The 20,929-nt window shown below is 55.1% G+C and overlaps 2 protein-coding genes across 2 annotated transcripts in view; both read left to right on the top strand.

Annotated features, from left to right (window-relative positions):
* SRCIN1 (SRC kinase signaling inhibitor 1) overlaps positions 1-17,589 on the top strand; it is a 72,758-nt gene extending 55,169 nt beyond the window's left edge. The window contains exons 16-17 of the mRNA XM_050762358.1: positions 4,164-4,310; positions 14,189-17,589. Coding sequence (XP_050618315.1) covers positions 4,164-4,310; positions 14,189-14,323 — 282 coding nt within the window. The 3' untranslated portion in view covers positions 14,324-17,589. The remainder of the gene's footprint in view (positions 1-4,163; positions 4,311-14,188) is intronic.
* Positions 1,234-3,560, top strand: LOC126938534 (uncharacterized). The gene is made up of 2 exons (XM_050762842.1): positions 1,234-1,681; positions 2,679-3,560. Exons 1-2 carry the CDS (start codon positions 1,418-1,420, stop codon positions 3,327-3,329), a joined length of 915 nt encoding a protein of 304 aa, XP_050618799.1. The 5' UTR covers positions 1,234-1,417; the 3' UTR covers positions 3,330-3,560.
* Positions 17,590-20,929: the final 3,340 nt, after the last annotated feature.

Genomic DNA, 20,929 nt, shown 5'->3' with positions numbered 1-20,929 from the left:
GACTCTCCCAGCGGTGTCAGTCACCACACTTAAGCGTTCTCAGCCACCCCCAGCCCCAGTGCGGGGCCTCTGGAGGTGACCAGATGAGGGCAGAGAGGGCCGGCAGCCATGGCAAGGGACCATGGGGTGAGGCTGGGGGCCGACGCCATCCCAGGCCACACTCCTCAAGGATGCCGAGGCCACAGGCCAGCACCCCCGTCCTCCCTGGTATCCCCTCCTCCAAACCTGCCCCCACCTTCTGCTCCCCAGGTGTTTGAGAGAACCTCAGTGTCTTCCCTTCCCCCCACGCCCCGCCGCCAGCTGATCCCCACCTTGCTGTCCCCCCAGGACCTGGGGCCCCCCGGGGGCTCAGCCCCAGGCCCTACACGGAAGGTAACGGGGCTGCTCCCACTTCTCCCAGCTCTCTCTCTGCCTGTGCCCCCACAGCTTCCTCTCCTCACCTCCCACGCTAACCCGCTAAAACGCCAGTCACCGTCCCGAGTCCCGCCACCGCCACAGCCACTGCCACAGCGTTACACGTGGACTCACCCCTCCCCAACTCCAAGGACAGGCGCATAACCCTTCCTCCCTGCTGCCTGCTGGGGGCCTCCCCGAGACTCCAGCAGCCTGGATGTCTGGTGGCCCCTTGAGAAAATGGTCTGCATTTTCTCACGGGCTTGCTGATGGAAGCCTGAGTATTTTGTTCTGGTTCGCAGTCTGAGCTTAGGTCTGGCCTGAAGGCTGAGTGTGGTCTTGGACCAAGATTGGAGTTTGGATCTTGCTCACAGGATGACTTTGGGTCCAACTCAAAATCTGACCTTGTCCTGAGCCCTTGCCTAGCCCCCACCTCCATCTTCGCCGCTCTGCTGCCTGTGCCAGGGAGGGCTCTATTTTTCGCACTAGAATCTATGCCTTGCGCTGGGGGCCAGGACGCAACAGGGGTAGGCTCTTCTACAGCCTCACCAGCCCATGGCCCACGTTGCTCTCTTGGACAGAGAGCCTGGGATGGAAGAAAGCCATGCCATTCCTTGGCTGCTGGTTCTTTTGGCATTGGGAAGTTCTTCCTTCTCTCTAACTTCAGTCCTTGCTGCTGTCCTGCTGCACTTATTTCCTCTTTATTCTTTCCTGGGAATTTGGGGGTGAACCTGCTGTCTGCACCCCACCCCTGGGGACTGTGTTTGGGGAGGAGGGGAGGGGGAAGGTCTGGGAATCTCTCTCGCTGCCAGGTCAGGTTAAGGCAGGGGGGCTCCGCTCTGGGGAAGGAGAGCCTCCCATGTGCGCACATTCCCTGTCTGGGGCTCCCTGCCGCACAGCGGGCTCAGTGCTGATGGCCACCTGATTTCTGGCCTGGCTGGAGGCCTGGTGGTGCTTTGGTTTCCTGGTAGGGGAGGAGCAGAGGGACATCAGATAGTGGGCAGTGCCTTCTGCTGGGCAGGGGATGGGCACAGAGCAGTGTGAGGAACCTCTAGGACGAGCTCTATGGAAGGGGCGCCTCCTGGACTGGCCGTGCCCTTGGCACTTTGGCCCCTCCCATCCAAGCCCTGCCCCTTTCTGGCTCTGGGAGCCCATCCTCAGGGGCCCAGTGGACAAGGCCTTTTGCCCCTGGCTGACCCTCTGCATCCTGCGGCAGCATCGGGCTGTGGAGCCGGGCGAGCATGAGGTCGCCCTCTCTGCCTCCCCAGTCAGCACCCCCCGCTTCCAGGTAAGCAGGTGGCAAGGCTGGGTGGGTTCCTTTGGGAGGGGGTGGTTGGGGGTCCCTGCTGCCCCCTCCCGTCTCCCCACGGCTCCCTTTAGTGGAAGGAGCACTGGCCTTGGAGTCAGACTATCTGGGTTCAAATCCAGGCTCTGCCACTAACTAGCTGTGGGTGGCCTTGGGTGAAGCATGTAACCTCCCTCACCCTGGTGAGAGCAGCAGTCACTTCACGGGTTAAGGTAGGCACTGAAGGTGAGGAAGGATGTGACGGCACCTGGCACAAGCCTGGTGCTCAGAGTTAGACCAGGATTCACTCATGTCGGGGAATGGTACTTGGGGCTTCCCTCTGTGCCCTCACCAAGGCCAGGGCCAGGGATGCTGGCACCGGAGCAGGTACCCAAGGGAGCTTTGCCCGAGTGTGTGTGCAGCAGAGGATTTGGCAGGGGGCAAGCCCCACCCCTTCCAGCTGTGAAGCTCTTGGGGAGAGCACACAAAGCTAGGGTTGGCCAGAAGTCTCTGGTTTGAGATGCCAGAGGCTGACATGTGGTCTCTGCCCACACGGGGCCGAAGGTTTCCATCATTCCATTCATTTCAACAAATAACTAATATTTATGAAGCACTCACAACATGCCCCGCGAGCTCGCTTCATCCTCCACCGGCCCCACCTTGTTGTGGAGTCATTGCACAGATGGGCACACTCATGGGAGCAACCCTGAGACCGGCTCCCGGAGGCTCACATGGGTGGTGTGAAATAAACGTGTGCCTGCCCTGGCCAAACTGGCACCTTTACTGGAAAGTAGGAGGCCGTGGGGTATGATGGGAAAGACCTGAATTCTGGTCCCAATTTTGCCTCCAATGTACTGGGTAGCCTCTGTCAGGACCCTCCCTGCCTCAGTTTCCCCATCTGTAAAAGAAAGCGGCTAGGCTCACCTAACTGTAACCCCCATTTTAGCTTGGGGTTTGGTTGTAGGAATCATACTCTTCCTCATCTTCCTTCTCCCCGCAGGCTGCCCCAGGTCCCAGGGCTTTCTGCGTCCCAAGGATCATCTTGACAGAGTGTGCCCCCAGCCCTCCTAGCCCGCCAGAGGCCAGACTTGAGGAACTGGGACCCAGGACAGCTCCCACCCCAAGACCACGGACCCTGGCTGACAGCGGGAGGGGCTGGGATGGCCCACAGGTCCCGCCAGGGGTAGTGGGAGAGACTCCTGGGCTGAGGAGCAGCTTCATGCCCTGGAAGGAGGGGGCAGCTCTGAAGAGACTGGGCAGAGGAGGCTGCAGCCTAGAGGATGGAGGAGCCAGGGTACCCTGTCCTCAGGGACCAGCCCAGGATGGGACTCCGGAGACCTCTACTGCTGACACCTACCCAGAGGAGATCCTCAAGGACTCTGGACACGATGCCCAAAGCTGCAGTAGGGAGCACCAGAGCCAGGCTACTGCCAACTCAGGCTGCGCCACGTGGGGCACCACTGCCCAGCGGATGGACAGCCTGGAGGAGACGCTCCGGGAGCTGGAAGCCACCCTGAGCAACATGGGCACAGGCCCTGCCGTGGGGTCCCCTGGCAGCCCCCCACCCCTACCCCTCGGCCCCCAGGTGGTTGCCCCCTCTTCATCCTTCCCTGCTGCCTTCCTCCTCCATTTCCAGAGGTGGACGGAGTAGGGGGCAGCAGGAATGCCAGGCCAGCCCCCTCCTCCCACCAGCCTTCTCTCAGCTCTTATCACTCTCCTGGGAGCCTGGTGTCAGAGCAGGGTTTGCAGGCAGAGTCCGAGGGAGGCCGGGAAGCCGGCCTACCCAGGGGTCGGCCAATCCCCAGCCTTGGCAAGAACCAGGGCCTCTCCCCTTCTGCTCCGTATCTGTAAACCAACAAATAAAGTTCTCTCCCCACCTTCCCTCTCCACGCTCCCCTCCCCCTCCTGTCTCTGACTCTCTGTCTCTGTCATCTCTCTGCTTGCGCCTCTGGATCCCCAGTGCCCCGTGGGCAGGCCTGGTACTTGGGGAGGTTCATGGGAGCCAAGCTTGCCCATCCCTAGGGAGACCTCACCTCTATCCTCCCCTTAGGAGGAGAATGTGGGCCTGGGGCTGCCTCTCTGCTCTGTGTGCCATTATAGAGAGCCCCTCGCCGGCACCCAGGTCCAGATGGTGCCCCTTGCCGGGAGTGGGGTTGCTGCTGGGGACCCTCACTTTAGCAGAGGCTCCCCAAGGAGGACATCACCTGCCTCTGGGCTACTCAGGGAAGCCACTGAAGAGCTCTCCCTCAAGAGCTGTTGGGAACCTGACTGGGGCCCCATCCGTCTGCTGCAGGGAGACCATCAGTGGGGACTCAGAGAGTAGACCTGGGTTCTGGACTGGGATGTGGAGCCAGAGAGGGGTCTCCAGGTCTCAAAAGGTCCCACTGGGGAGGTCCTAGCCCCGAAACCCCACCCAGTGCTAGGGTTCCTGTGTGATTCACCCCACGTGCACCCGGCAACTGCAACCCTGTTCCTCTTCTTGCAGAGTGGCGGAGGCAGCGTACCGCCCATGAAGGTGGTGACTCCGGGGGCCTCTCGGCTGAAGGCTGCCCAGGGCCAGGTGGGCAGCCCCGACAAAAGCAAACATGGCAAGCAGAGGGCCGAGTACATGCGGATCCAGGCCCAGCAGCAGGTGAGGGCAGGGACTGTGGGGGCCACCCAGGCCCGCTCTGCTGCATGCCGTGCCCCTGCCCAGCTGGGCATCTCCTGCCCCTGCTCCCGTGACCAGCTTTCCCAACCTCTGCCCAGACAGACTTCCCTGCCAGGACTGCCCCACCCACCCCCTGAGCCTTCTCCCTCCTCCTCCCGATCCCGGAGCTTTGGATCTGGGTTAGCACATGAGTTCTCAACCAGGCACCTCCCTTCTCAGGTGTTCCCTCACTCAGACAGAGAAGACTCGTCTCCAGCTGCCACCGCTGGCTCCTGGAGGAGGGGCGAGGGAGCGGGTTTGTGACTCCAGCAGCCCCAACGTCTGGGTCCCTGGCCTACCCTGGGGTGCAGAAGGGGGATTTTGCGGCCCCCTGCTTCCTGCCATTCTGTTTCTCTCTCTGCTTTCCTCTCCCTCTTCCCAGGGCTCCACCTGCTATTCAGGGCCCCACTCTCACCTCAGCCTCCCTCTTAGCTCTTAGGCCACCCCTAACCAAGGGAGAAGCCAACTTTGCATCTGCTTTTCAGCCTTGTGTTTGGGTTTCAGTGGAGTCACCTCCTGTCTTTGCAAGGTGGGGTGGGGACAGGGTGAGGCACTTTGGCCCTCGGAAAGGGTAGGGCTGCAGCAGGAATTGCAGGGGTGCCGCAATCTCTTTCAGATCTAATGAGCAGGCGCGGGGGCTGTGTGGAGCGTGGACACACCTCACCCGTGGGTGTTTATTGCCCATGTGGCCTGGTCAGAGGCTGCAGGGTGGCTCCTGGACCTAGATATTGTGAGAGACCCTTAGTGCGCTCGTTTGATTCAGTGAATATTTATGAGCAGCTCCCGTATGACAGGCCCGTTCTGGGTGTGAGGGTGGGGGCTGTGATGTGTCCAGATGCTCTCACTTAAAGAAGGTTCTAGACTCAGAGGCAAGATGTTAGAGAAGGTTCTAGACTCAGAGGCAAGAGGTTACAGGTGGGTGAGTCCATCTCTTTTTCAGATGAGGGGACAGCTCAGAGAAGGAGAGGGGCCTCCCAAAGGTACACAGCAAGGTGGCATCACAGCCAGGATTGGGACCGAGGGACCCAGGCCCTGGACACCCAAGGCCCTGCCTCCCTACTGGCTCCCAGGAGAATCTCTCAAAAAGCATCCCTCCGGCCCCTCGCAGCCTATCCACAGCTCCCCAACTGCCTCCTCATGGCTCCCAGACATTCTGTGAGCCTCACTTCCTGTTCTTTTTCCTGCCACTGCCAGGGATGAGTTCCCCTTGTCCTGTCCAGGCTGGACCCTCCTGGGTGCCCAGCAGAGCAGCTGACATTGACAGAGCTTTCACTGGGGCCAGGCACACGCATTATCTCATCTCACACTCACCACACTGAGGAAGGTCTTTTACCCCCCTATGGTAGGTGGGGAAACTGAGGCTTAACCCAAGGCCACATGGCTGGCAAGTGGGGGGCAGGACACAAGTCCAGACTGCCTCCCTCCCCACCACAAAGTGCTTCAGCCTCTCCAGCAGGCCCCTCCCTTGGCTCTAATTATGCTCCACTGTTTCTCACCCTAGTTCCTCGCTCCCCAGAGCCCAGCTCCTCGGCTGTGGTGTCAGCCTCATGCCTTTATGGCTCAGCCTCCACCCCATCTCCGGGCTTGCCTGGGTCTCCAGTGGCGTCCAGATGGGCTCTTTCCACCCCGCTCCCCCACTGCTCTGCAGCATGTGGCCTTGTAGACCCCCCACACCTGCATAGGGCTGTGCAGACCCTCTGTTCCACAGAATCCTCTCTCCAGCCTCCGGGCTCCTTTCTGGGCAACTCTCTCTTTTTTGAGACGGAGTCTTGCTCTGTCACCCAGGCTGGAGTCCAATGGTGCGATCTCTGCTCACTGCAGCCTCCGCCTCCTGGGTTCAAGTGATTCTTGTGCCTCAGCCTCCCAAGCAGCTGGGACTACAGGCTACCTAACCACACTAGCTAATTTTTGTATTTTTTTAGTACAGACGGGGTTTCACCATGTTGGCCAGGCTGGTCTCAAACTCCTGAGCTCAGGTGATCCTCCCACCTTGGCCTCCCAAAGTGCTGGGATTATAGGCGTGAGCCATTGCACCCTGCCTGGGTGATTCTCCTTTGCCTGCCGCTTCCCTTTCCTGTGCCCCACTCCTCAGCCTCTTCTCACACCATGCCTTCCTCTCCTCAGGCACCAGGCACTGCTTAGTCCCTGCCCCCACCCGCATCTCCATTCTGAGCTCCAGTCACCCACACACGCTTCCCCGGGCGTCCCCAGGCTCCTCGCAAGTGTGCATTCAGACACAATGCTCCCCCGATCCTGCCACCCCAGCCTGTACTAGGCTGCCCCAGCTGCTGTCCCCCTCAGGAAGGGTCGCCCACACCCAGCCTTCCCAAGCCCCTTTGTGTCCCTGTCTCACTTCCAGTGCTCCAGTAGCCTTTCTTACAAACATGGCTTCTTTCTGGTAAAGTAATACATGTTTCCTGGTGGAAATTTTATTTTATTTATTTATTTTTTGAGACAGAGTCTCTCACTGTCACCCAGGCTGGAGTGCAATGGCGCGATCTCGGCTCACTGCAACCTCTCCTTCCTGGGTTCAAGCGATTCTCCTGTCTCAGTCTCCCGAGTAGCTGGGATTACAGGCACCCACCGCCACGCCCAGCTAAATTTTTGTATTTTTAGTAGAGATGGGGTTTCACTGTGTTGGCCAGGCTGGTCTCAAATTCCTGACCTCGTGATCCGCCCGCCTCAGCCTCCCAAACTGCTGGGATTACAGGTGTGAGCCGCCGCGCCCGGCCTCCCTGTGGAAATTTTCAACAGTGAAGTATAGAGAACCAGGGGAAAACCATCGCTGTCTCATTACCAGCATGCATGGTCTTCTAAGAGCTCCTTGCGACTTCTGTCACCTGTAACTGATTTCCCAAGACCTGGGAGTGGGGAGGGAACTTTGTAAAATGCTGATTTGATTGTCTCTGTGTGTGTCTCTCACACATACACACACACACACCCCTTCCAGCTTAAAATCCCTGCCCCGGCCCCTGGTGGATGATAAAACCAAATCCTTCGTGTACGACCCAGGGCCCTTCACAGTAGCCTCAGCTCACCCTGCCCCTCCACCCCACACCCTCGGTGTGCTCCAGCCACGCGGGTCACTGGCGGGACATGCTTCACACCAGCTCAGCCTGTGGGCTTGGTCAAAGCCCTCTGTCCTCTCAGGCCCTTCTTTTGCCTGTACAATGGGGACAGAAGTACCCAACCTGGTCCTGAGCTCACATAATGCCAGGTACAGGTGAGAGCTTAGAAAACCACGGTGAGCTTTACGGCGGTGGGCAGGGGGAGGGAGAGGGGCAGCGCCAAAGGCCTTTCCCTCGTCCCGTGAGTCTAAGCTGTCTTTGACAATGTTGAGGTAGAGCAGACTAGAAGTGCCGGGATCAGGGACACAGAAATTGGGAGTAAGAAAGTTCTAAGATGGAGGTGCATTGCAGCAGTGCATGACCCCACAGAGTAGTCAGAGGAAGTGACTGAGGAGAAGCCTGTGAATGTTGTGCTTAGGATCCCAGGGAGGAACAGGAGCCAGGTTCCCAGGCATGCAAGGATCAAGGGCTTGGTGTAGACCTGAAGCTATGGACACCCCCTCTTCTATTAGGGCTAAGAAATCTGCTGAACACCTGCTTATCTTCTCAGATGGCTCAAATGAAGAGGCTCTTTTTTTTTTTTTTTTTTTTTTTTTTTTGAGATGGAGTCTCGCTTTGTTGCCCAGGCTGGAGTCCAGTGGCATGATCTCGGCTCACAGCAACCCCCATCTCCCGGGTTCAAGTGATTCTCCTGCTTCAGCCTCCTGAGTAGCTGGGATTACCAGTGTGTGTCACCACGCCCGGCTAATTTTTGTGTTTTTGGTAGAGGTGGAGTTTCACCATGTTGGCCAGGCTGGTCTTGAACTCCTGACCTCAAGGGGTCCACCTCCCGAAGTGCTGGAATTACAGGCATGAGCCACCACGCCCAGCCCCAAATGAAGAGACTTTAATGAAAAGACCACAGCAGAGGATTCAGGGAGAAAACAAGGGATGCCAAGGTACCCATGGACATCTCAGAGCAGGAGGCTGTGACTCCCTGGGGGAAGGGCAGTGGGGCAGGTGTTTAGCAAGTCCCAGAGGGCGGGAGTAGCAGAGCTGTGCTGTGGAGGGCACAGCTGATGCCTGTGACACAGCTCCCAGGAGGGAGAGAGAAGGGAAGGAACTCTACCCCCCAACACTTTGGGAGGCTAAGACAGGAGGATCACTTGAGGCCAGGAGTTTGAGACCAGCCTGGGCAACATACTGAGACCCCCCATAATTGGTTCTGGGGCATGGAGAGGCAAGTGAAAGACAGATAGCATACCTGTTAGGTACCAAGTTTACAACTTTTATACCTTAAGGTAAATCTGTGTTGTCACGGCTGCATCCCCACAGCACCTAGAATAGTGCTTGGCATACGTAGGCACTCAGTAAATATTTGTTGAGTGAATGAGCGAATGAATTTGCCACTGATCAGGCCCAATGCAGATGGAAACAGACAAAGCAAATCTGAAAGGTTAAAATGGCAATGGCTATAATGGTTACCATTTGTTGCATGTTTACTGAGAGTGTTGGGTGCTGGGTCTTACACCCAGTTGGCATCATCTCCTGGTGTGCATCTGGTGCTGTGAGGTCTGTTATCCATTTGCAGGTGAGGACATGAGGGCCCAGAGAGATATGGAATTAAGGTCACACAGTTAAAAAGTGGCAGAGCTGGGACTTAAACCCAAGTCCACCTGCTACAAATTCTGTTGTCTTAGTACTGGATTCTGTTGCCCTGCCAGGGAGCATAACCTCATGGGTGTGAGCAAGCCTTGATGAGATCGCGCTTGTGACGAGAATTCTAGAAGGTGATACGTTAACAAAAAACAAAGGTTGAATAGAGCAATAAAGCAACGCTGGGCTTCACGTGTGTCAGTGAGAATGCTTTCAGCTGCAAGGAACAGGAACCCTGATTCAAAATGGCTTAAACAATAAAGAAAGGTGCTCTGTAACCAAGAAGGCTGGAAGCAGGGAGGCTCCAGGGTTGGTGAATTCAGCAGCTTGAGGATATCAGGACCCAAGTTTCTTTGCATTTGGTCCCGTTGTCATTTTTATTATTTTATTATTATTATTATTATTTTTTTTTTTTTTTTTATTTTTTTGAGACAGAGTCTTACTCTGTCACCCAGGCTGCAGTGCAATGACGCAACCTTGGCCCACTGCAACCTCTGCCTCCTGGATTCAAGCAATTCTCCTACCTCAGCCTCCTAAGTAGCTGAGATTATAGGTGCCCACCACCATGCCTGGCTACTTTTTGTATTTTTAGTAGAGACAGGGTTTCACCATGTTGGTCAGGCTGTTCTGGCTGTTCTCGAACTCCTGACCTTGTGATTTGCCCGCCCCAGCCTCCCAAAGTGCTGGGATTACAGGTATGAGCCACCACACCTGGCCTATTTTATTATTATTATTATTATTATTATATATTTTTTCGAGACGGAGTCTCACTCTGTCATGCAGGCTGGAGTGCAGTAGCACGATTTCGGCTGACTGCAACCTCCGCCTCCTGGGTTCAAGCAGTTCTCCTGCCTCAGTCTCCCAAGTAGCTGGGATTACTGGTGCCTACCATTGCACCTGGCTAATTTTTGTATTTTTAGTAAAGATGGGGTTTCACCATGTTGGCCAGGCTGATCTTGAACTCCCGACTTTGTGATCCATGCGCCTCAGCTTCCCAAAGTGCTGGGATTACAGGCGTGAACCACCGTGCCTGGCCTTATTTTATTATTATTATTTTTGAGACAGTTACTCTGTCGCCCAGGCTGGAATGCAGTGACATAATCTCTGCTCACTGCAGCCTTGACCTCCCCAGGCTCAATCGATCCTCCCGTCTCAGCCTTCCAAGTAGCTGGACGGCAGGTGGCACCACCACGCCTCACTAATTTTGTGTATTTTTGGTACAGATGGGGTTTCGTCACATTGCTCAGGCTGGTCTCAAACCCCTGACTGCAGGTGGTCCACCCACCTAAGCTTCCCAAAGTGCTGGGATTATAGGCATGAGCCACCATGCCCAGCTTCACACAGCTGTTTTTATTTATTTATTTATTTTAAAAATTTTTTTGAGATAGAGTCGCCCAGGCTGTCGCCCAGGCTGGAGTGCAGTGGTGTGATCTCGACTCACTGCAACCTCCACCTCTGTGGTTCAAGCCATCCTCCTGCCTCAGCCTCCCAAGTAGCTGGGACTAAAGGCGTGTGCCACCATGCCTGGTTAATTTTCGTATCTTTTGGTAGAGTTGGGGTTTCACTGTGTTGGCCAGGCTGGTCTCAAACTCCTGACATCCTACCCGCCTAGGCCTCCCAAAGTGCTGGGATTATAGGCCTGAGCCTGGCCTCACACAGCTGTTTTTAGAAGCCAGAGAATCTTTCCCAGAAGCCCCCAACAGACCACACCTCTTATCTCACTGCCCATTCCTAAATCAGTCACTGGCAAGGAGAAAGGAATTTCTCCAGTTGCCATAGATTTTGTCATGATCCCCACACCCCCCACTTTGGGCTGGGGAAAGCCCAGCTTCTCCTAATCCATGCAGGGCTTAGCAAGGAAGGAGGGCGTGGGGGCTAGGGAGGGTGGCCCTGGGAATGGCCCTGGAGGTGGAGCCAGCGAGGTCTGTAGAGTCAAGAGGTTCCACACTTGTCTTGACATCTGGGCGTCTGAGTGTGAAGGGCCTGGGGAGCATGGACCCAGCGAGAGCAGGCGGCCGGCTCTGATCCCCAGACAAGAGGGAGGTGTGCAGGGTGCTGCCCTCTGGGTCCAGCTCAGTGCTCCATGCCTCCCCCAGCTGAAAACTGGACATGTGTGAGGTTTCTGCCTTGCCACAAAGGTGACAAAGTTCTGCTTCTCTGGACATAATTGGAACCAGCAGGGGAGGATGATGGGTGAAAGGAAATGACAGGAATCTTCAGAGATAGCAGCTGTGTCACCTGAGAAGGGTTAGCGGCACAGGCTGGGGTCACCGGGCACAGCTGGATGTGCTCCCTCAACTTCAGGAGAGTGGATTGTGGACGGTGTGGCCAGAGTCTCCTGGGAGGGAAGATGGCCCGAGAGGATTTTAGAAAGCACATGCTTGCAGAAGTGGTCTCCATGAAGAAGCGGGACAGGGATGAGGCATCCCCATAAACTGGTGAAGCTGGATGTCTAAAAGTCTTGCACTGGCTGTTGTGGGGAGAAGAGGGACCTCGACTAGGTGAGGGCACGTCACCTGCCTGAATATAGGAGCCAGGTGGTGGTGCCGGAAGACAAGTGTTCCAAAGACCAAAGCTTGAAATAGAACGAGGCTCTTGAAAAATGTTGAAGGGACAGGAGCAGAAAAAGCAGCTTTTACCTAGAAGATCAGTTCAGAGGGAAAAGGACAGCCGGGGAGAATCAGCACCTTGCCAGGGGACATAGTGAGGTGTGAAGCGGTATCAGGGGAAACTGGACAGTGCTCCTCTCCCATCTGGCTTTGGGGGAAAGAACTTTAAATGGGAAAGGCTAGAGCAGAGGAGAGGCAGGACTGAGCCCAAGGTAAGTGACACAATGGTCAGAGAGCCTCTGGTTCCCTTTAGATGAATTTGTCTCCAGGCCCAGGTACTGGGGGCACAGAGAGGGCAGGGGCTATGCCTGACACATGCTGAGGACTGCGTGAGTCTGACGACCCTGGGGCTGGGCCCTCCCTGGACCCCCTAGAACTCCCTTGAGTAATGGATGAGCAGAGGAGAGGTTAGAAAACCCAAACAAGGCTGGGCGTCGTGGCTCATGCCTGTAGTCCCAACCCTTTGGGAGGCCGAGGTGGGTGGATCACCTAAGGTCGGGAGTTCGAAACCAGCCTGACCAACGTGGAGAAACCTTATGTTACTAAAAATACAAAATTAGCCAGGCGTGGTGGCACATGCCTGTAATTTCAGCTACTCGGGAGGCTGAGGCAGGAGAATTACTTGAACCCGGGAGGCAGAAGTTGCTATGAGCCAAGATCGCGCCATTGCGCTCCCGCCTGGGCAACAAGAGCAAAAATCTGTCTCCAAAAAAAAAAAAAAAAAAAAAAAGCAAGGAAGAAAAGAAAAAGAAAGCTCAAATGGGGAACTTCCGCTTTAACTTAAATAAATAAATAAATAACAAAACCAAAAAAAAAAAAAAAAACAGGGCCTATTCTGTCACCCAGGCTGGAATGCAGTGGTACAATCACGGCTCACTGCCACTTCCACCTCCTGGGCTCAGGCCATCCTCCCACCTCAGCCTCCACTGGCACACAACATCACACTCAGCTATTAAAATTTTATTTTTATTTTTAGTAGAGATGAGGTCTCGCCATGTTGCCCAGGCCGGTCTTGACTTCCTGGGCTCAAACAATCCTCCTGCCTCAGCCTCCTAAAGTGCTGGGATTACAGGTGTGAGCCACCACACCTGGCCCTGGTTTTGATTCTCATAAAAGGGAAATGTAGATGACAGACTACACTGTGGTGAGCAAAACCCAGGTGTATCGCAGAACCAACCATCTGTGCACCTGTAAAGGAGAAATGGTGATTGCAGCCAGCGTTGGTTCTTCACTGTGAGCCAGGCAGGCTGCTGGAGACAGGGCTTGCTTTAGACTCTAGCTTCTCCAGTTTCTCCGCTGCAAGGCATCTGAGAAAATCCCCTAGCAGCAGGGTGATAGTACAGGGAAGTGAACGACCCTGCCCAGACCTAACCTCAGGGTGGTCTCTGGTGACTCGCCACAACACCCTGTCTTATCTTTTGGATCTTTTTTAAATCTGGGTGATTCAGTTCTCACACTAGTAGCTAAGCAAGGCCAGGAGGGACAGTGATTACAATTACAGAGAGAAACCCGGGTCTGCGTAGCCTTAACCCAGTGGATCTCAAAGGTAAGTGTGCAGCAGAGGCCCCTGGGGCGCCTGCTTAAAATGCACATGCATGAGCCCACACAAGAGATGGATTCTGGAGGGGAGCCCAGGAATCTGCATTCATGATGCATGCCACAAGGTGTCCCCTGGAAGTGATGAGGTAATGCATGTAGCTCTCAAACTGCACTTTGGAGACCGCAGCTCCAGAGGACAAGCCTCCAGGACCGGTGGAGACACCAAAGGTGGGACGAGGATGAGGGGTCAGTTCTGACCACTAGAACTGACCAGTGAGGGCAGGACGAGTCATGAGGAAGTAGCCTCCTGTTACCAACTGGGGCGACAAGCGCTTGCAGGGTGCGCAGTGGGGCTTCCTGCACTGAGCGGGAGCCTGGTGCGGTAGCACCTTCTTCCCAGATTTCCAGGTGGTGGTGGTGGAGGTGGGCGTGCTTGAAGTGTTTATTCCCCACCGGGGGGATAAGCCCCCTCCTCTGTTGCCACCAGGATGAGGCTGGAAGGGGCTCTGGCTGTATGACAGGCCAGTTGGGACTAGGAGCCTTTCCCCACCCTGCCCCCGCTCCCCCGCAGGGCATGTGCCCCTGTCCCAGCTAACGTTTCACTTCTTCTTCCTCCCCTCCCCTCCCCTTCCCCATCCCCACCTCTCCGTCTGCCCATCCTGGGCGCGGCCTCTCCTGTGCTTCTCTGGTCACTCTCTGCTTCTCTCTCTGCTCTCAGTAACTGTGGGCCTGCCCTCCTGCTCTGACCACCTAGGCCCTTTGTCCAACCTCGTACCCCCTCCCTGCCTTTTCTGCCCCCGCCCCTCCCCATTCAAGGGACCTCTCTCTCCAGATGCCCCTCTGGCTTCTTCCTTTTGCAGTTAATTTCCTTGGATTTGTGGAGATTTTCCACTTTTAAAACTTCAGCTGGGGGCCAGCATGGAGGCGCTCCCTTCTGCTCTCTGACCCCTGACCCCTGTTTTTGTTCCAGGCCACTAAACCATCTAAAGAGATGAGCGGGTCGAATGAGACCTCGAGCCCAGTCTCAGAAAAGCCCTCGGCTTCCAGAACCTCTATCCCTGTATTGACTTCCTTTGGGGCAAGGAATTCTTCCATCTCCTTCTAGAAGCCCCTCACCCCGCTGCCCTGCCTGTCCCCCTCCCTTACTCCTGCCATTTCTCCCCTCTCTTCCCTTCATCTCCACCCCACCCTACTCTCCAGACCCCCTGAGGGGTGCGCCCTGCAGAGGAGGGTGTGGCCCTCAGCTCCCTCTACCCATCCTCTGTTGGTGTTTTTGGTTTTTTTTTTTAATGATTCACTTTTAATTATCTTTTTTTTAAACAGTAAAACTAAAAACCAAACACACCACCTTCCTTGATCTGTTCTCAGCTGGCCTCTCACTGGCCGCACCTGTCACGTCTCTCCCTCTTCTCTTTCACCACTCTTTCCCCTCAGTCCATCCTGAAGCTCCTGCACCCCCTTCCCGCCTTCCCCTCACTTCCCAAGAATACTCCAAACAAACTCTGAGCCACGGAGACTTGGAGCAGTGGGAGACCCCTCTCCCGTTTCTCGGTACTTTCCTGGAGGAACGCGGGGACATCGGACCAACCCATATACCAGGCCGGAGAGCGGGGTGCAGGGAGACTGACCTTGGAGACGCCCCACTCCCTGTCCAAGCTCGGACAAGACTGCGACCTCCTCTGTGGCTGCTCTGCCTCCTCCCACTCACACCCCACTGGGCCTGGAGTAGAGACGGACAGGCTGGAGACTAGGCCGGAGCTTGAGAGGCCTCAGGGTGGGTGTGAGGCCATGGAGTCTGCGTCCCTGGGGAGGCGCTGGCCTCCTGGGCCTCGCCGTCCTGTGGGGAGTGGAGGACAGAGGCCCTTTGGTCTGCTGGCTGTGGAGGGTGGGTTGCACGGACAGCTGGACATCAGGGACACTGCCTTGGGAGAGGGCGGCCCGGACGGGTATTTGGTACTTTTAGTTTCCTGATTTAGCACTTTAAATGGCATTAACTTATTTAATGGGGGTGGGGTGGGCAAGAATGAGGGGCCTAGAAAACCAGGTTTTGTGGCCTGCAGTTGGGGGAAGGGTCTGGTTTGAGGGAAATGGGAGGGTCGAGAGGGGCTTGATGGGGAGCAGTGAAGACACCTGGGACCCCGAGGTGGGGTGACTTGACCTTCAGTCATCCTCCTGGCGATTTGAGGGTTTTCCGGGAAAGGATGAGAAGTAGTTTTTCAATGGGGCTCTGGTGACCCTGGTGAGATGTCTGAAGGTCCCTGAGGCCTGACCGTCCAGCCAGCGCCCCTGGCCTGTGGATGCCCAGCCTGCCCTGCAGAGGCAGTTGGCAGTGCCACCTTGCTTTTGGCCGGGTCCTGGGGAGGCAGAGAGAGGCCAATTTTGGTTCTCACTCCTGGCCGCCCAGAGGGCACAGTGAGGAGCCAGTAGGGAGAGGATGGGAGAAGAGGAGGAGGAGGAGTGGGGTCCCCGGCAGCAGGCGTCCCACTTGGAGCACAAAGTGAAGCAAGCACAGGGGAGGGGGACTCGAATCAGTCCCCCAAGCAAGCACAGAAAGGAGGAGCTGCGCAAGAGGCAGAGCCCCCCAACCCCTGGGGCCTGGCTGGGGAAAGGCCGCACATGGGGAGAGCCAGGAGCTGTTGAAGGTTTGGGGGGAGGGGAAACTGGGGTTGTGTTTCTTCATTTCTTTCTTCGTTTTTGCCTTTGTTGGTTCATCCTTGTTTTCTAGCTTTGGATCATTTTTGTAACAAGGCGAGCAAGCCTTTTTGAAAAATAACAAAAGAGGAAAAAAAAATCCCTCCTGAAAAAAAAAAAAACCCTGGAAAATAGAAAAAAAAAAAAAAAGGACCTCATAAATGATGCAATTACTTTTAATTGCAGGCAACTCTTTACATTTAAGTGAAGTGTCTTAACATTTTATATTGTTTTAAAAATATATTTACATATTATATATATAATATACGTAATATAAATATATATAAATATTTAAAAAAGAAAAAAAAAAGAAAACCACGGCACTCTCTCCCTGGCCACTGTTTTGGCGGGGGAGGGGGCTGGGGGCGGGCGCGTCGGCCTGGCTTCTGTGGTCCCAGTGAAACGGTCTGGTTTGATTTGGCTGTACAGAGACCCCCTGACTTGGGAGGGGAGGGGGGAGTGGTGCCCCCTCCTCCCTCCACTCCATTACTCTCTGCTTGCTACTTCGCTTGCCCCCAGCTCCCACCCTCAGCCCTGTGACTGGAATGTGTGCCCCACCGTCATTGTCCTGAGTTGAATGTCCCTTTGTGGGGGAGGTGGGGGGGACAGTGTCCATCCACGAAGGGGCAGAAGGAGGGAGCCATGTGCCCCGCCCCACCCGCTCGGGTGAAGTCCAGTGGGATTTGCATCTTTCTTTCCCTTTGGTTCCTGCACATTTATGGGCTGGGAGGCATCCGTGTGGAATCGCGTGCAGCCTGTGTGTGTGCTGGCGTGAGCCCATGCACCGTGTGTGCAGACGCATGGGGCCTGCACCCACAGGAATGGCCGAGCACGTGTGTGGCGGAAGGCGTGGGCACATAGGTGCATGTAACCTGTTTGGGCATTGGCACGTGCCTACCTGCATGTTAGCGTGAGAGGAGCTTTGTGTGTGAGAACATGTGTAATGTGTGTGCAGACATGCCTAGCGCCAGAGACTTGTGTGTGGGCCACGTACATGTGGACAGAGACACGTACATGGAGGTGCATGTGATCTGTGTCTGCGAGTGTGTGTGTGCACGTGTGTGTGCTGGTGCAGACCCAGGTGTGCGGGTGTGCCTCTGTGTGCGTGTGTTCATCATCCCTGCACCACTGGCTCCGGCTCCCTTCCCAAGCCCCCGTCCCCGCTGGCCCTCTCACAGCCTGCAGCACGTCAGTGCCCCCAGCTGCATGCGCCTCGCTGCTCTGTCCATCAGTGTGTGCTTGACCAAGAGAAAACTAAGATGTCTCAGGGGACCCCTGTACCTGGTCCTCTCAGCCCCCGCCCACTGTGCTGTGTTACTCGCATGGGGGGTTTCTCTCCTGCCCCTTCCACAATATGCTGTTTCCCCAGGAGCCTCAGGCCTGAGGCTCTGAGTGGGGCCCCCAGGGGGTCCCCTGGGGTGAGCCCCAGCTCCACACCCTGCCCCGTCCACCCTGTAGGGCCCATGTTGGTGTAGCAGTGATGGCTTCTGTGGATATTCTGTGACCTCTGTCGGTGTAACTTGACAATTTCTAAATGGAAAAGGGTTGCTGTGTTTTCTCTGTCTCTCTTTTTTAATGTCCTTTTTTCTTCTTCCCACCTCCCTGCTCTCTTTCCTTTTCAGTTTTTCTAGCCAAGTGTTTGGGGCTTTAATAAAACTTGTTTCTTTTTCCTCTCCTGGATCTCCTTCCTATAGGCTGATGTCTCATTATTTCTCTGCTTCACCCTGGAGGATCTGGAAGGTGCTGAGATGGGTGGGGTGGCAGGTGGGGAATCCCTGGCAGCCATTGGTCTTCAGCTGGCAGAGCATGAGGGGGAGGACAGAACAGGGCCCCTGGGATTAGCCAGGTGGGGTGGTGTACACACCTGTAATCCCAGCTACTCGGGTGGCTGAGGCATGAGAATCTCTTGAACCCAGGAGGTGGAGGTTGCAGTGAGCCAAGATCGCACCACTGCACTCCAACCTGGGTGAGAGAGCGAGACCCTGTCTCAAAAAACAAAAACAAAACAAACAAAAACAGCTCTTGGCTTGGCATTCCAGGAGGTGCCCTGCCTAACCCTCACAGCCGTTGTTGAGGTAGCTACCAGCACTTCCTACTCGGGCGAGACAAAGCTCAGAGATGTTGGGCATCTTACCCAGAGTCATACAACTGGTAAGTTGTAGACAAACCAGTAAGTTTGAATCCAGCTCTGCCTGACACCAAAGCTCGTGGTTACCCCAAAAACCGAGGTCATCAGCCCTCCAGCAGTCCCTTGCATTGGGTCTCAGCCTCCTGCCCTTTGAGTGAGATGACCCTTGTTGGGGTCCACCCATCTTTTCTTTCTTTCTTTTTTTTTTTTTTTTTTTTTGAGACAGAGTCTTGCTCTGTCACCCAGGCTGGAGTGCAGTGGCCGGATCTCAGCTCACTGCAAGCTCCGCCTCCCGGGTTCACACCATTCTCCTGCCTCAGCCTCCCAAGTAGCTGGGACTACAGGCGCCCACCACCTCGCCCAGCTAGTCTTTTGTATTTTTTAGTAGAGATGGGATTTCACCGTGTTAGCTAGGATGGTCTTGATCTCCTGACCTCGTGATCCGCCTGTCTCGGCCTCCCGAAGTGCTGGGATTACAGGCTTGAGCCACCGTGCCCGGCCTTCTTTCTTTCTTTTCTTTTCTTTTCTTTTTTTTTTTTTTTTTTTTAGACAGGGTTTCCCTCTGTCACTCAGGCTGGAGTGCATGATTACAGCTCACTATAGCCTCAACTTCCCTGGGCTCAGGTAATCCTCCCACCTCAGCCTCCCAAGTAGCTGGAACTACAGGTGCCTGCCACCACACTTGGCTACATTTTTTGTATTTTTTGTAGAGACGAGATTTCGCCATGTTGCCCAGGCTGGTCTCGAACTCCTGAGCTCAAGTGATCTGCCCACCTTGGCCTTCCAAAGTGCTGGGATTACAGGTGTGAGCCACTGAGCCCGACCAAACCCATCTTTTCTAGATGCTGCAGCTTTCAAACCTGTAAAGCAGTAACAATACAAAATACATTTGACACCTCTGTGCTTTATGTATGTACACACATATGCGCAAACAGCCACAGCAAAGCAGCACCTGCTACACAGAGCACCACGGAGTGGGCCACGGGTCCTGATTGGGCTTTACAGGCTTTCCTGGAATTCTGAAGGCTGTACCACTGTTCCAGCATGTTCTAAGAGTCCCCCAGGCTGCCCCTCCAGCTGTTCTGTGTGACTGAGGGCTGGCATGTTACTGAATCTCTTCTCCCTGCTCAGCATCACTTCACTTCCATCCCTGAAGGTAATGACCGTGTCCTGGAGCCACAATCTTCCAGTTACTGCAGGGACCCCAGTTGCGCTTTCTTCTCCTAAAGACCTCTTTAGAGACAGAGGGCAGCAACCTGCCTTCTGTCTGCAGGGAATGCCCCTCCATGAGTCACCCACCCATCGAAGCCCAGCAACCCTTGAGACTCACAGAAAGCCAGTCCCCAGCCTGCCCGGAGCCCATCCCTATGTCCTTTTTAGAATGTCAGCAGATCTTGCCTTCTCTCTGCCATCCTATTCCCCAAAAACTGGGAGAGGAGCCAAAAACCCCCTCTCCCAGAATCACTGCACTCATGACAGTTCAAGATCAAGTAACAAGTGGAACCATCCGCTGCACGTCTGGAAGGAGGCTGGCACTCATTCTCCCGCCAGATGCCTATCCAGGATGCACTCCTTGTGAGGCGCTGCTCATCCACTCCTTGGGGCTGGGGCTCTGTCTGGCAGGGGAGCCACCAGGACAGCCAGCAGACAGAACACAGACACCTGAGCTCAACCAAGGCAGGCGCTGGGAGCGCACAGGAAAGAGGCCTGCAACAGGTGTGGCAGGGAGTAGCAGGGTCGGTCACATTTGAGGGGAGACCTTATGGGTGAGGAGTGGGCTTTGGGGGCGCTGGTGGCTGAGGGTCCCAGGCACAAGGCCCTGGGTGGGACATAACCAGTGCGTTCTGGAAAATGAAGGAAATCCAAGAAGAGCGAAGAGGGGAAAGTGCAGCGTGGTGGGCAGAAGCCTCCTCATGTGAGGCCTTATGGGCTGCCGTAAGGAAGGTGCCATGGAAAACAATAGGAGGGTTTAAAGTAAGAAAGTGTCATGAACTGACATGTTTCAGAAGTGGTCTCAGAGTGGGCTGGGTGCGGTGGCTCATGCCTGTAATCCCAGCACTTTGGGAGGCTGAGGTGGGCAGATCACAAGGTCAGGAGCTCGAGACCAGCCTGGCCAACATGGTGAAACCCCGTGTCTACTAAAAATCCCAGCTACTGGGGAAGCTGAGGCAGGAGAATCACTTGAACCCGGGGGGCAGAGGTTGCAATGAGCCGAGATCATGGCATTGCACTCCAGCCTGGGCGACAAGAATGAGACTCTGTCTCAAAAAAAAAGAAAATAAAAAGAAAGTTATCTCAGAGTGGCATGCACCTGCAGTTCCAGCTACTGGGGAAGCTGAGGCGGGAGGATGGCTTGGGCCAGGAGTTCGAAGTTGCAGTGAGCTATGATGGCACCATTGCACTCCAGTGTGGGTGACAGAGGGACGCCCTGTCTACAATACAATACAATACAATACAATACAACACAACACAACACAACACAACACAACACAACACAACACAATACAGTAGGACAGGCGTGGTGGCTCACACCTGTAATTCCAGCACTTTGGAAGGCCAAAGCAGGTGGATCATCACTTGAGGCCAGGAGTGCAGGACCAGCATGGCCAACATGGTTAAAACCTCACCTCTACTAAAAATACAAAAATGTACTGGGTGTGGTGGTGCGCACCTGTAATCCCAGCTACTCGGGAGGCTGAGGCAGGAGAATCAGCTTGAACCTGCAAGGCAGAGATTGCAGTGAACCAAGATCGTACCACTGCACTCCAGCCTGGGAGACAGAGTGAGACTCTCTCTCAAAAATAAATAAATAAATAAATAAATAAATAAATAAATAAAAAATAAAATCGTTACCTCTGGCTGCCTTGTAGAAAGGAGATGGAGAGGCAGGAG

Source organism: Macaca thibetana, chromosome 16 (genome assembly GCF_024542745.1).
Source record: "Macaca thibetana thibetana isolate TM-01 chromosome 16, ASM2454274v1, whole genome shotgun sequence".
NCBI lineage: Eukaryota > Metazoa > Chordata > Mammalia > Primates > Cercopithecidae > Macaca > Macaca thibetana.
Note: the sequence above shows the minus strand (reverse complement) of the source record. Positions and strands in the feature narration are given on the sequence as shown.